Here is a 16,314-nt window from a genome sequence, read left to right as displayed (position 1 = left end):
CGTGCAATCGACTCGGGATACTTATAAGATACTACCATGATTTTTTCAGATTTTTTGGTCCAAAAATAAATTAGGCCAAAAACTGGCCTTACCGACCCTCCCACTTTCCTCTTGTGTCAGAGACTGCTTTTTCACACAAACGGATGTGAGAAACTGATTGAACTCCCTTGTCGCTCCGTAAGGGTACCTTTTGACGGAGGCCTGTTTTTAATTAATCGTGGAATTAATATTTTTCATACGATTAATTTCTATCTACTTTGCTGTTTTATGGAAAATTTGATTGATTGAGAACTTAGATACAAACTCGATATGTCAAATGAATTCAACGATTAATTCACAATAGGTCTCCGTGAAAAAGTACCCTTAGTCTCGAGGTTTGGGCTACTTCGGAAGTATTCGGTACTCGTTGCGTTCACAACCAGATTGGTCAAGGTTGCCGCGCTTATTTAAAATAATGAAATGTGTAAATCAATTGTTTACAACAAATAATAACTGTAAAGCTATTAAACATATTCCTTTTATCACAAAATAGACATATAAGGAGAAAGTTAAAATAACTATTTCATTATACTCCTTAAAATAAATCAGCGATTTTAAATTTGAAGAAAAGAATTCCTATTTTATCACAAATTTGAATTGAAAATAATGCTTAATATTTTAATGCATTTTACATTTATTATATGTTGTAAAAAATTGATTTGCACATTTATTTATTTTAAATAAGTGCGTCAACGGTAACCAATCCTGTTGTTGACGCTACGCATGTTTAGTGCGAAAGGATACTAGAATTGATACTGCTATCTAATAAACAATTTTTTTTATTAGATCGGCTCGAGCTCTAGCCAATAGGAAATACAAGCTAGAATCACGCTGGTGGCGGCCCCCGGCCTGGTCCAAGCGTGGAAACTGGAAGTAACTTGGCGATTTCTAAATGGGAAAGATTAAAATGATACTTTTTTTCATTTAGTGGTCATGTACATTAAAATATTAATAAAAAATAGGTTCTTAATTTTTAATCAGAATACACAATGTGCACTGCAACATTAATTTTACATTTTGTATGGGAACTGAAAGCGATGTAGAGCCTGGAGCACTTATCATTATTCTGTTTACTTTTTGTAAATTATCCGAACTGGCTTTTACGTATTCAGGCATATTGATACTCCATACAATAAATCCGTTGATGTTTAATTATTTTTATTGTTTATAGAAAATAGGTACAGATATTTTCTTCGACTTTAAAAGTACATGTCGTCACAACACGTGTTTCGCGTTATAAGGGCAACATAAGTTTGGTTTTAAAAATCTGTATTTCCGGTAGTCATTTTCTCACTTTTTATTAATTATTAATATTATTGAATAAACGAAAAGAAGTTTCAATTTCGGATTTAAATGCTTTAGGAGTGAGAGTTATAATAAACTTAAATAAAAAAAATTTGGTGGGTGACCCTATTGGACACCATAAAAGTGAAACTGCCAGTAGATAAACTATGGTGCCACTTACTCCACGATATGGTTCTATTTTGCAATAACCGTCGGTATGAAGATTTATACATTAGTATAAGTTAGTAAATTTGGTAAATAATTACAAAATTATGGCAGTAGTCGGAAAGTATAATAATTATAATTTTTCTACGAACTTTAGGTGGCGCAATTCAGCACAACTGTCATGTTTTGAAAATTTATGATAAGTGTCAGCTTCTAGAACATAGCGGTATGTTTTGTCCCTGGCCATACCTACTCTCCACGTTGCTGCCAAACGCAAAGTGAAAGTTCCCAAAACTTTCCTAAAATATTATATTCATACATTAACTTTGCGTTTGGATGAAAATGTCTCATTATCAATGAGAAATTTTTCTGTATTGAGAGCGAATGTGGCATCGCCAATGATTATTTAATAATTTTATTTTAAAAACAGAAATTCAGAATTGGAAATTTCTTTTCCGGTGAGAAAACTTATATGGCAACCACAAGTGGGGCAGTAAATTGACAAATTGTTACGGCATCTTATGTTTGTCTTTTTCCCGTTTTCCTGCATAAGATCACACTAGGATAGTAGCGATCTAGTCAGAGCCAGATGAGGACTCGATTTAATTCTTTCATTAAATAGATTCAACTACAGCATATCGCTTAGCTTAGCTTTCGTCTTGAACTACTGCAGCTAGGATAAAAGTCGAGATTTAATAACCTAATTTACACATCATCTCTTGAAAACTTTCCTTCAGATATGCAGTTAATTCTACAGTAGTAGCTAATTACCAAAACAAAGTATGCAACTTTAAGCCTTGAATTACAAAAAATACATATAAACATATGAGAACTGGCCGCCTCTTCGCTATATTCACAAAGCCCTAATTGATATTTTTTGCTACTAAAAAAGTTTTGGGAACTCACGCAACCAGTTCTCCGAAGAAGCGGATCTTCCTGTGGCAGGAGTCGAGTAGTGAGAGACGACAGGCGGTGCTGGAGGAGCTGGACGTTGAGTTATGAATGGGTGTCGCCGGTGTCGAAGACGTAGAAGAAGAATCCAGGAGAGCTACGGTCCCCCGAGCCGGGGACCGCAGCATCCCGGAAATCGCGTTCGTTATGTTCGCCGTGGTCTTATCAAACGCTTCCTTGTAGCGACATGATCCTCTCACCAACACTGGCCGAACAGCACTTTTTTTATCATCGAATTTGAAGAATTGTCGCCACAATTCACCAGCCCTCAGAGGAGTAGGTAGATTTGGAAAACCAATTTACACTCCCGCGCAGTTGCTGCTGACTCAAGAAGGTTTTCACTTTTGGAACGCTTCAAGGTGAAGGAATCGACCTGTAGTTAAAAATTCGAGATGTTTGGTCAACATCGAGAGCAAAGCACATCTAATTATTGCATGCTGTTACCCTGGGATACTGTCACATTGGGGTCAATCATCTATCTTCACCGAACTTGCATACATTATGCAATTTTGTATTCAAATTATATAATATTATATTAATGACTTATTCAGCCCAACTACTGTCACCTTGAAAAAATGTCCCATCCCTAAATTTGGAGGCGAATTGAAATTCACCAATAGTCTACTTTACCTAATGTTTATTTTACCGAAATTAATCTCACACAATAATAATTTGCCTTACTCTATATTTTCTTGAATTGCCATTTACCCTAATTTTCATATTTTTAAATCATTATTTGCCATTATTTTTTTTTCTTAATACCCATTTGTCATAATCATTTTAACCCGTGTGTGTCATTCAATCGATTCATTCGATTCATTCGGATTGCAAGCCCGCATTAAAAAGAATTCAAATATGGGTCGGATTGAAATTCGTGTTCCTTTACACAGAAAAACGCTGGTGTTAAATTTGTTGCAGTTCAAATTTCATTGGGCTCCCAATGATCATTTGAGAGAGTTTTCAAGTCTCAAATGTATTCCTCTGAACGCAGGTGCCCATGTGCGCATCTAGGGGAAAGTATCATTTGGAGACTGAATTTTGGCTCATGCAGAGTTGTGGAGTTCTGAACCGCGCTGTCAGCCACCTGAATACCTGTCAAAGCAACTATTCGCTTTGCGATATTTGCTTAAATTGTTAATAAGAAAACCAATTGAAACAATATTTACCTAATTTTCAAATTTCTTTCATTTAATAGGGCGTACCAGTCACTTAGAATAAAATTATAACTTCTTAATGCAACTTCCAAAAGTTAGGTTAGTCATGCCCGTCGACATTTAAACTAAAGCCGGGATGTATAGAAAAAGTCATGACCGTCTACATATACAATAAGGTATTTTCACTCCAATCACTAGCTCACTTCACTTCGTTCAATACTGAGGGGATAACAATTAACCAAATGCATGGGAATCGGTTAATTTTTGCTCTATTTTTCTAATATCTTCGTAGAAAGTCATTTTTCTGTATAAGTACAATTGAAAAATATTTTTTCTTTTTTAGGGACTATTTAATGCAATAATAAAATTATAATAATTTTACTCATGTGTGCGTTAGGGCTGAGCGCTGGTTGTCTACCCTTTGAAGCGGGATTCAAAATTACATTGAAAAACAATTCTTGTAATTTAAATAAATAATTATTAAAATATACACAATAATGCATACAAATTGTGCAATTTTTGATTTTAGACAAGAAAAAAATTTATAACACATATATTTGATGAATAACAGTTTATTTTCATTAAATTTGAAAGACTGACTAATATTTCTCAAAATATTTGTTGATACATTTTTTTTTAATACCATATGCTATTTCAGCAGCTTGATATATAGAAGCTAATTGCAGAATACAATAGTGATAATATTTGAATAATTCTAAAACAAAATTTCAGATTGTTCTTTTCGCTTGAGACGTGACAAAACGACGCTTGAAGTAAAAAAAAAAGGAAGCATAACTACAATGCAGTCGTGATAATGTATGTATTTATAGGTTATATAATTATATGAATTCTCAGAAAAATACATACAAAATATTAAAAACTTATAAATAATTATTTTCAATCACTTTTCCAAGAAATTTCTTTTTAAATTAAATGTTTTGTGAAATATAATTTGGTCTTCGGAATTCACTCAAAATAAACTGTTATTAACATAATATATGTGTTGTATTTTTTTTGCCTGAAATCAAAGTTACACAATTTGTATATATCCTTGTGGATATTTTAATAATTATTTACTTAAGTTACAAGACTTGAGCCAATGAGCGGTCAGCCCTAACGCAAGCGCAGTAGCTCAGGGTGCCAACATTGGCATCATTGGTCTAAAGTACCATCAGCTAACTTCACTTTGTTAAAAGCTAAGGGGGAAAATGGATCAAATGCATGGAACAAAACTTTATTTTTGTAATATATTTGTAATTATTCATCATTATTATTATTACTTTATTATTTCATTAAATAGTAATTAGAAAATAAAAACTATTTTTTAACTACACTTACATAGAAAAAATTACCTTTTACGAAGATGTTAGCAAAATAGGACAAAAATGAACTGAATCCCATACATTTGATCCCTTATTTTCCCCTCAGCAATCTACGAAGTGAAGTTAGCTGTTTGTTGAAGTGAAAATACCTAATAGGCTTTTATCTTATCAGTTTGAATGTTTCCGCCGCTATATTTGAAACATTGCAATGTTTCACGAAACTCCCAATGTTTCATGAAACTTTTCATCAGGCTAAAGTTTCATGCAAATTTACATTCCTACTCATCGCGAAAAACAAATTTCTGTTTTTATTTACAATTGTATTTACCTTATCTTTCATGTATGACACTTGTCAGTGCAAGATTAGATATCTAAGATACCTTTAAACTTCCGCGGAAAATCTAGTGGAAATTTGTTCGAACAACCAGGCATCAATTTCGATGCAGACGGTCACGACTTAGTTTGCACATCCCGGCTTTGGTGGTTTGAATGTCATATAGTAGGTTTTGACTTACCTAACATTTCGATATTACATCACGCCAAGTACTATTTTTATTCCAAGACTATTTAGTCGCGCGTAAATGGGAGGAAATAAAAATTTAGGTAATTATTATTATAACTTACCTGCTTATTAACATCTGTTTAACTCAAATAACGACCGGCAAAATGATCTTGACAGGTGACTTACAGCTTGTAGACGACTCTTCACGTTGCACTGGATGAGAAAAAACAGTGTCTAAATGATGCTTTTCCCCTAGATTCTCCGAATGAACCTGTGTGGCTCAAATTTGTTGGAACTCTATTGAACACCGATTTCGGTGTACATTGGAGGATAGGCGATTTTCTGCGTACAGATAGAGATTTCAAAATAATTCAGGAGGGCATTTATGCATAATTTCATGAGGGTCATAAAATATCCAGATCTTAATAAACTGAATAGGCGAATAGTAGATAAGAATAAATATAATACAAAAAATTCCATTTGGCGGACTACCTTGCCGGAAATCTAGACGATTTCTAGATGATATCGACTAGGAACACATCATCTAAAATTGATCCTTTGCCAGATTATGACTAGACGATTGCTAGACTCAAAAGCGGTGCACTCGAATTTGCCGGTGCACACGAATTCCGCTCACGGTTAGGATTTTACCTGGGAGCTTTCGGGCCCTCTTTATTTTCTTCCTGAATTCCGCTTGCGGTACGATTTAGGTGGGCGCACAAGAACTCCGTCGATTTAGAATTTTAAATTTGAGTGGTCCTCTTCTTCTACTTTGATATACTGACCTACTGTCTATATATGAATTTTCCTAGATTCAGCTTTGCACATCTACTTTTATGTAGCGAATTTTTTTCAATTATCAGTTCATTTTGAATAACCAACAATTTTTTATGTAAGAAAAAAAAAGCTTTTCATAAATAATTACACATCTTGACCATTTTTCCATGCACAGATTCTATTTTCATAGCAAAACCAACTAAAAATGCATTTTAAATTACTCTTTTTTTATACTTTATTAATAGATAAGGAAAGTTAATTCTTTAAGCAATTTTTGTTAACTGACTCTTTATACCTGGAAGCCTTACGGTCGATAAAAAACATCAAAATCCTTTGGAAATTGACTTGTAGACAAAATTTCATCCACATAAATTCGATTCTTTGGGGAAAAAATTGCATAAAATGCATGCATTGCCCAGGTGGAAATTTTTTTACAAATATGCACTAACAATTAAATCCATTTTTAGAGGAAAGTGCAACTTTTTTCTATTATTAAGACAAATTTTGTACTTTTTTTGTATTTTACTGTATATTGTATTTTATTGTAATTTCTATTTTCTATAAGAATTAACAAAAAAAGTACGACTGCAAGAATCTACACGTATTTATAGAAATCTTTGGTCGAAAAAGAAAAACTTTTTGATTGCAAATAAAAATTGAACAATTAAGAATGATCACGATTACTAAAATTAATAGATTCAAGACGATACAAATTTTGTAATTTGAAGTAGTAAAAACTGAACTGCAAATTAAAACACTCAAAGTAGAATAATTTTTTATTTTAAAGATTTAAAATTAAAGCTTAAGCTTTTTTATTAAAACGCTCGAAGATTTACACGTATAAAATATAAAGTTCTAACTTTTTGTGGTGGATACTGTCGTATTTTCGGTCAAAAATGCAACGGGTTGAAAGATTATCTTTTTGGTTGTAAATTGAACTGTTTTGTTGAAAATCTGTCTTTTTTCAAAAATAATTTATGATTTGAAATGATTTCCTAAAGTTTCATAATATAATATAAAATATTTCAAAGCAAAATTGTTCATTTTTACAACATTACAACATATTTGAAACAATTTCAGTAAGTTGAAGGAATACATAGAATTAAGCCAAATTGATATTTTTTAACATTTTGAATCTAAATTTGAGATATATTTTTTAGTTAATTCTCTATTTATTAATTATTGGAGAGATATTACAGATAACCACCATAAATATTAGTTGTTTTAATACTAAATGAATTTTACATTGACTATGACATAAGCAGATGTAATTATAACTTAACTGTAATAATAAGAGATTAAAATATATTTTTTAAATCACTATTTAATAATTAAATATTATTTCATGATAATGCCGAAGAAATGAAAAATTATGTCTTAGAATGGTTTATCAATTAGAATACCAAAAGAGTTGACCAAAGATATGTTTATAAAAACTAATAACTGTCATGTTAACCATATTATGAACTATTAACCCATATAATGTCTAAATATATTGTCTGAATAATTAACTGGAGAGGGACACCATCGTATGCCGAAATGTCTTAAACAATTGTAATCTGAATTAATTAATTTTTACTCGGCACCATATGTCATTATAAATTAGACTTGAAAGAGGTCCGAACTGTATGGCTTAGTGCCTTTATTTATTGAATTTAGAAGAAAACTTTAAAAACGAAACACCAAAAAATATGTTTCTAAAAATCAGTGTGAGCGGCTCATTACAGTTATAGAACAAAGTAAAAATAGGGAAGATGGAGAGAAAGTAGAGTCAATCGTTGTCACCGCTCGCTTCGTATACTATATTGTATATAGACATGCCTTATAGAAATAAATATGCACTTTATCATTTGAATTTATAAATAAAATATTTAATGCTCGTGCTCACAAAAACTACCTACTTTTGACCCAAGCGGAATTCAAGATTTGTATTCGGAGGGTGGTTGACCGCGAGCGGAGTTCGTGTGCGCCCGAATTTGCATTAAATCTATCATTAATTATTTAACATAGCAACACTATACGCGTGCTACAGCACGCGGGAAAACTTGCATTGCAAATTAATAATAAGCGCCCCAAAATCGGGACGGCATAAAAGAAATAAAACGCAACTTTTACCTAGTTAGGGCGTAGGGCACTTGGGGGTTCTTTCGTACGGGAATATCATTGTCAATACAAAGTAAGTTATCATCATTGCCAATACTAAATAAATTTCAGGCAACAGATTTTTTAACTTTAAAAAAAAATGTTAATCTAGTCGAATGCAAAAAATTAATTTTTCCTTAAATAAAAACTAATTCCTTTAGTCAGCAAGAATTTTTTTCATAATTTTCAACTTTATATTCTTACTTGCTACCTGAAATAGTACCCAAAAAAATGATTTTTACTCCTTTAAATCAAGTTTCAAACACTTAATAATTTTTATAGTTTCAAAAACTTTCCGTCACCCCTAAAACTTTTTTTTTATTTCAAAACTTTCCACTTAGTTTATTATCTTAAAATCTCCGAAAAGGGGTAGGGGATGTGACCTTAAATTATTTCTGTGATCAGAGAAAAGGCCGCCTTTCCCCTTCTGAGATATTGGAAAGTTTTATGGGTGTGACCTAAATTATTTCTAGTGGCAAGTCCGATTTAAAGAAATTCTAAACTTTTCATCAATATATTCCTCATTTTCACAAAAAAATGATTTTTACGGGAAAATGTTCATTACATTAACAGACTACTTTTTAAAGGGCCTTTTACTTTTACCTGAAGACTTTTGGTGAATTTGTATCAATAGCTGAAATAAATAAATAAAAATATATAATGTTAATAGTTTTTTTAAGCTTCAAATGATAAAAGTAAGATCCAAGCGCGCGGAAATGATAGGGAAGTTTCGAACGAACTTGAGACCAGGGTCAAAGATATTTATTATAAGCTTAGATGCGGCACGTGTATACTTCGAGGAACTAATTGTAGACGGCGCTCTATGCGAAAATTGACCGATTCCCCCATGCCTCTCAACCCGAAGATCGCGCCGACCAACTACTTTGTCCCCGCACACTTCTCCCGTCGAACAAGTCCATCAAATAGCCCAGTGGTCGGCAAACTTTTTGCTCAGTTTTCAGGTATGGCCAGGCCAGTTCCTACTTAATTTTTTCTACTACTTTTCGGTATATTCATGGACCTTAGTGTAAGTGAGCTTACTCCAGGATGGGTCTTTTGTTTACAGGCATGTCAAAGTAAGGAACTTTAAAAACTTTTAATTTTTCAGCTAGCAACTTGAAAATAGCATAATCAGCATCTACGAATTTTGTCGACTCCAATGATATATTACTTGCCTAAAAAAGTTAAATATTTGACGGAGTTTAATATCCAGAAAGTTCAGCTTAATATTCAATTTAATACTAAATACTTCTCAAATTTTGAACCTTTATAGACAAATTACATGTCTTTGGAATCGGAAAAATACGCAGATTCCACATATATTACTTTCAAATCACTGATTGCAAAATTAAGAATTTTTTAATCTCAAATTTGTTCCCATTTTTCAACAATGGACCCATGAAAAAAAGTATGGTCTGCCCAAGCTCGCAGGTACCTGACCAGAAAGCAGGTCGTTGGTCAGCCCGGTCAGGGTAGCCTGACTTGGTCAGGAGCATGCCGACCACTGAAATGGCCGATACTATGTCGTTAAATACTTATAAATGTCTTATATTGAATATTTTTAAAATTATTATTTTCAATTAATGAATCAATTATTAGAATACATTTTTCATCAAGAAAATATATAGATGCATAATATGTACTTTTGAATTGAATTAAAATGTAATTGTATCGCAATTAATATCTTTAGCTGCTACATCTTTTATGGAAAAATTAGTCATTTTGCAATTCATATTTACTGTCTATGAATAATATTGTTTTGCTGTTTTGAAAAAGAGGCGATAAAAAGTCTACTAAATGAAACTATACATTTGATAATTCAACAAACGAGAGTAAAATTTTTGCGTGTATACATATGCGTGTTCATATTCTGAATTTTCTACTTAAATAAGTTTAGTTAAAAATTAACATTTTTCTCTATCTCGCGTTGCTATGCTAACAATAGGATTTTGGTATTCATACACTGTAAAAAAAGATTTGTGTAAAATTACAAAGTTTCGGAAAATTAAATATTATATCATTGTAAATATCACACACTTCACTGTGTGATTTTATAAAATATGTGAAATTACATCCTCTAGCGATGTAAACAAAAGGACCCTCGAACAGCAGTGTAATATTACACAGTCGATAAAAATAAAATTACACATTCCCTCGTACGAATTTTACATTCAGAAGAGAAATTTCAGTCGCAGCGTGTAAAAATACCATGCGTCGGTAAAATCACTTCCCTGTGATTGAATATTACATCGAGATTTTTAATTTTACCAAAGATCTTTAATTTTACCCTGGTGGAAACTGTAAAATTTTTTATTTATAATTAAAAAATTTTAATAATTAATCAAATAATATCTGAATACGAAAGCGTCTCTCGTGTTCGTTGTTTATTGATGCCTTCATCCTTCAATTTTAGAGCATTTTTATTTTTAATGCGAGGAAATCGGCAGCTATGTTCAACTTTTTTTACAGCTTTCACACAAAGTAGACCGAATCCGAGCTATTCCTATTTTGCCTTTCATATTTTCTGCTATTAGAACGAAAAAATGCGGTTATTCAAAACGTATTTCATATTTTTTTATGGAATATTTAAACATAAAAAAAATACCCATAGTATCTTATGTGTTTTAGGCAAGTGTTAACGTGTCTGGCTTGTGTTTCTTCAATCTCCATGAAATTGTATGAAGTTTGAGCTTTCGAGTGTTCGAAACCTGTCGCCCTGATAAATTTTATTTTATTCTTTCACATAATGAATTTTACATTTTCGCATGTAAAATTATCGGCCGAATTGGAATATCACAACAGATTCGTAAAGTTACTCCGATACACGAGGGTCCTTATATTTACATCCACCAGAGATGTAAAATTCAATAGATTTTTTTTACAGTGTATTATTTGTTATGGATAATGCAACATATCCTGGAAGTCTTCTTTAAGATTTTTTTACGTATCTCGCGTCTTTTGGCGTAATATTGGAATTTTCGATTTTCTGCATTAATACTTACGATATATAAAAACAAAATTACAAGTCCTATTGGAAAGTGGTTAAAAGACAATTTTTAAGGATTTTTCAAAACCTATCATTTCTCTTTGAGACTTTTTGTCGTATTTTGCGTCATTTGGTTCAGAATTTGAATGTGTGGTATCAAATTTCAAGAAATTCTAATACTTTCTCCATCATAAATGATAAGAATGTAATAAATTAATACAAATTTGTATCTCTTTTTGGGGTGAATAACTTTTTAGTTTTTTCGATCAATTTGTTTTCGTACCTTTTGTTGTTTTTCCTTAAATTTTTCATTTTTATTTTTAAGGGCATGTGACACAGCCAAATACCTATATTGCCGACCTCACTCTATCAGTTCTCTGAATATTTTTTTGAATCTAAGAACTTTTTTGTAAATAAAATATCAAGCTGCAACTTTGGAAAATGTATTAGATTACAATAAAGTACGTTTAGTAGTAACTTCACTGAAAATTATTTTATCTTTTTTCTGAACCTCGACAATTTTTCAATGTTCGAACTTTTTTTATACATAAAATATCGATCTCAAACTTTGAGACATGTAAGAGCCGAAAGAAAACTACGTTAAAGTACAAAGATTAATAAAATGTCGAGTTTCAGAAAAAAGATTAAATAATTTTCAGTGAAATTCTTACCAAAATGCAGTACCTAAACGTACTATATTGTAGTCTAATACATTTTCCAAAGTTTCAGCTCAATATTTTATTTACAAAAAAAAGTTCTTGGGTTCAAAAAAAAAACATTCAGTGAACTGATAAAGTGAGGTGGTAATATAGGTATTTAACTGTGTCACATGCCCTTAATGTCATTTTTATGATTAAACCCAAAACTGCGTATCCTGTCAAAAACTAATTCATAATAAATTTTTAGCTCTTTTTCGGGTAAACAATGTTTGTTAAATAATTTTTTTCGTAGCTTGCATCGTTTTTCCACAATTTTTTTTTAGATTTTCAATGCTATTTTTTGCGAATAAAACAAAAAGTACGCGTCCTGTCAACAAGTGATTATTAACGAATTTGTAGATCTTTTTTGAGATCACAATTTTTGTGTGCAATAAAAATGAAAGTTTTCGATTTTACAAGAAAGACCAAAAAGTTTGTATGATAAACTTGTAGGGCTTTCAAAAAGCAATGTTTTTCTTTGCTTGACTTTTATTCATATTCCAAAACTTTTTCAATTGCTCTAACTTTTTGAATTTTTATCCAAAATGTCTGTTTAACGAACTCGCCCTTTTTTTCGGACCTTTCTTTTCTTATACTTTCTCAATCATAAATGATGAGAATGTAAAAAATTAGAGGCCCTTTCATTTTTTGATTAATTATAATTTTTTAAACATTTGAGTTCTCTGAAGAGATAGCTGTTACTTTTCACTGTAATATTGATATTTTATCCAATATCAATATACTTGTTCTCTGTCATTCTTTTAATTGTTGTAATATTGTTTTCTGAGTTGTGTCGATTTTTCGTTGTGTATTTTTATGCTAAAAAATTTTAAACCAAACGCTAGAAGGTTAATTTCATTAAATACAAAAATCGAAACTTTAAGGGGCCGTCAGTAAACTTCATTACCAATTAAATGCGTGGGGGGAGGGGGCATGCTAAGAATTATGATTCGAACAAGGGTTGGGGGATAATTATTTGATAATTATTAACTTTTATAGAATTGTTATTTTTTCTTTGTTTTTAAAAACCCCTTTTTCTCGTTTTTTCACTTAAATACTTTTAAGTAGAAAGTCTACTATTATATTTGCGGTTCGGAATTAATCTCGTTTGGTTAAAAATTCTAATATTCAGTTGAAAATCTTATTAATCAGTGAAAAATGCAACTATTTTGTTAAAAAGTCAGCTTGCTTCATTAGGAATTCAGAAGCTTGGTTAAAAGTTGAACTACTTTGTAAAAAAATCATTCTTTTGGTTTTAGATTCACCTCTTTGGTCGAAAATTTAACTCTTTTTTTTTTAATCTTATGCGGATAAAAAGTCATTTTTAGGTTGAACTCTTTTGTTAAAAATGTAACGATTTTGTTGAAAATTCGTTTTTTACATTTTCATCAATAGAAGGTATTAGATTTGTGTAAAATTTGCCCCCCCCCCCCCTCGTTTTTGTCAAATGTTCACGTTTTGAGACCCCCTGAATCCAAAAAACAGGTTTTTACCAATGTGTCTGCACGCAGAAAAAAGAAATGTAATATTTACTTATAAAGAATTGTAAAGGGTTTCTTGTAACCGTAACAGTATAAACTGCTCTTAATAAGAGGATAAAGATGTCAAAATCAATTAGCATTTCCTAAATGTCACAGTTAAATTAAGGTTAATTCAACAGTTATCCTTCAGTAAAATAAACCTCTATTCCCTCTTATTACATACTAAACGACATGTAAAATCCACTGAACCGAGATTAAAATAGTAGTGCAGTGGATATTACCGAAAGATCAGTACATGCTACTGATCCGATCGGATTACTTAACTCGCCCCTAAATCGCAACGCAACCTATCCGCGCGGAGCACCGAGTGAATTCACAAAGCAATCGGCAATGAATGGATTGCATCATCTAAAAAACATTCCTTTTTGACATTTCTGTGACAGTCGTCACATTACTCCATATTCCCACTTTGCAACGAAGGCGTTTTATAACAATAATACAATTTTGGATGGCACAGTCGTGTTTTTGTTCCGTGACTGTTTCAGGTGACATATAGATATGATGTGAATGCTAGAACTTCTGTTGTGTGCCGCGATGGCATGGTTGCGTATTCAGAAGTCGTTCCCGACGTCACCACCCTCAGTTACAAATAGATTTCAAAATTATTTTACAGATCGCAACTCGTATACTAGTGTAGTGGTTAAGACTGTTGACTACGCCGATAACATAATTCAGATATCTTTATGTTATTCGTTAAAGTGACATGGTAATTCGTAATTGCAGCATCCAGACACTGTACAAAATAGCGACTGGATCGGTAAAATCTACTGATCCGCATGTCAGCACCACTTGAGAATCGGAACTAGTAACCATCATTGATAGTCATACTTATTTGCCTATAATTGTAACGCTTCCTGAACTGTCATGTTGTCCATATACGTACTAGGAAGATCGGTAGATTTGACTTGGTTTTCAGTAAAATTTAAGTTTCTTTTTTCTGCGTGTGCCTGTCTGTGTATGTGTGTCTGTAGATTTTTAGTTTATTAGCACGCTAACTTTCGAAAGAATTGACAGATTGGGTAAAATAAAGGCCAAGTTCATAGCCAGCTATTTTGGATAAAAATTCAAAAAGTGAGCGTATTTTGAAAAATTTTTATGACCACTTTTTTTCAAAATTCAAAAATTTTCTGTATGGATATTCATATATATATGCTATATAGCATATATAGCATTTACAAAATTGTGAAAAACAAAAATCTCCACCGATTTCGACAAAAAAGATTGTAAAAAAAGGTAATAAGATTTCTAAGAGAGTTGTCCAGTCTGATTGTTGAATTAGGTTTTCAATTTTTTATAAATAAACAAATATGAAGGAAAAATGGCCTTTTTTCTATTTGACGTTCCCGATGCTCGTCAATAACAGGATAATGGTTGAAATCGCTTAAGTTGCATACAATAGAATTAGTTAAAAGTATTTAAAAATTAGACAATATACAGAAAAAATTTGTTATCAAAAATTACTTGTTTGAAAAATTTTTTTCTACGATTTTCTACAAATACACGTTTTTTTAAGTAATGTTGCAAGAAATTGGAACCAAAACAGTATTATATAAAAAAATTTCTCTTCTGATTATAATTGTTTTTATTATAAACAAACTTAATGTACAAATGCAGTAATCAGACATTTTTCGACAGAAATTATCGTTTTTTTCTATGTCAGTTTTTTCAATTAGGAAATTGATGATAATTTTAGCAAAATTCATAATTTTTTGATTAATCGTATGATTTTTAAAACAAATTTAATACAAAATGCATTATTCGGGCGTTTGTCGACAGAAAAATTCGGTTTTTTAATGGCAGTCTTTTGAGTTGGGAACTTCATGACAATTTCAACCAAATTCATAATTTTTTTTATCAATGTTATAATTATTTTAAAACAAATTTAATAAACAAATGTATTGTTGGGGCGTCTGTCCACGGAACCATTCTTTTTTGTTTTGATATCAGACTTCTAATTGGGTTCTTCATAATAAATTCGGCAACATTCATGATGAGTTGACAAATTTTATGATTTTTAAAAACAAATTTAACCCTTAAAGACCACACTTTTTTAAGCTCACTAAGCTATACTTGGTCTGGGAGACCGAATAATTTCATGTGTTTATAACTATGGAACAAATAAATATTTTTTTACTCATAAATAAAGAAATCGAAATGCCAGTTCCCGGCCAACAAGAATATGCTGATTTTTTAAAAACTATTTATTAAAAAGATATAACATTTTTGCGAGATGTGTCACGAAAAATGGTCAAAAATGCAAGGTTACGCAAAAAAATTCTCATTTCTTTATATTTTTGGACTAAAAAAAAGTACCAATCCTTGCAGGGGAGGACACCGACTACTCAAAACAAAATATAACGATTGAATTCGTTCATAGAAATTGAATTTTGGAAAGACATGAAAGTGCCCAATTTTTGCAAACACTAAAATTGCAAATAAATAAAGATTTTTCATCTTAATCATGGTGAAATGGATTTAGGAGGGTCTCAGGTACACGGCTAAAATAAAATAATGATAATAACTGTAAATTTCATGAATTTCATAAATAATATAAATAAAATAAATAAAATAAATAATATAAATAAAATAAATAAAATAAATAAAATAAATAAAATGAATAAAATGAATTAAATAAATAAAATAAATAAAATAAATAAAATAAATAAAATAAATAAAATGGATCAACGGATAAAACGGATAAAATGGATAAAATAAATAAAATGAATAAAACGAATAAAATGAATAAAATAAAT

The 16,314-nt window shown here is 31.1% G+C and overlaps 1 protein-coding gene across 1 annotated transcript in view; it reads right to left on the bottom strand.

Annotated features, from left to right (window-relative positions):
• Positions 1–16,314, bottom strand: part of LOC117173566 (MOB kinase activator-like 2) — a 269,215-nt gene that overhangs the window by 99,990 nt on the left and 152,911 nt on the right. The window contains exon 2 of the mRNA XM_033362208.1: positions 2,395–2,812. Within this exon, the coding sequence (XP_033218099.1) occupies positions 2,395–2,567 (173 nt within the window). The 5' untranslated portion in view covers positions 2,568–2,812. The remainder of the gene's footprint in view (positions 1–2,394; positions 2,813–16,314) is intronic.

This window comes from Belonocnema kinseyi, chromosome 5 (assembly GCF_010883055.1).
Source record: "Belonocnema kinseyi isolate 2016_QV_RU_SX_M_011 chromosome 5, B_treatae_v1, whole genome shotgun sequence".
NCBI lineage: Eukaryota > Metazoa > Arthropoda > Insecta > Hymenoptera > Cynipidae > Belonocnema > Belonocnema kinseyi.
The sequence above is the reverse complement of the archived record's forward strand: the minus strand, read 5'-3'. Positions and strand labels throughout refer to the sequence as shown.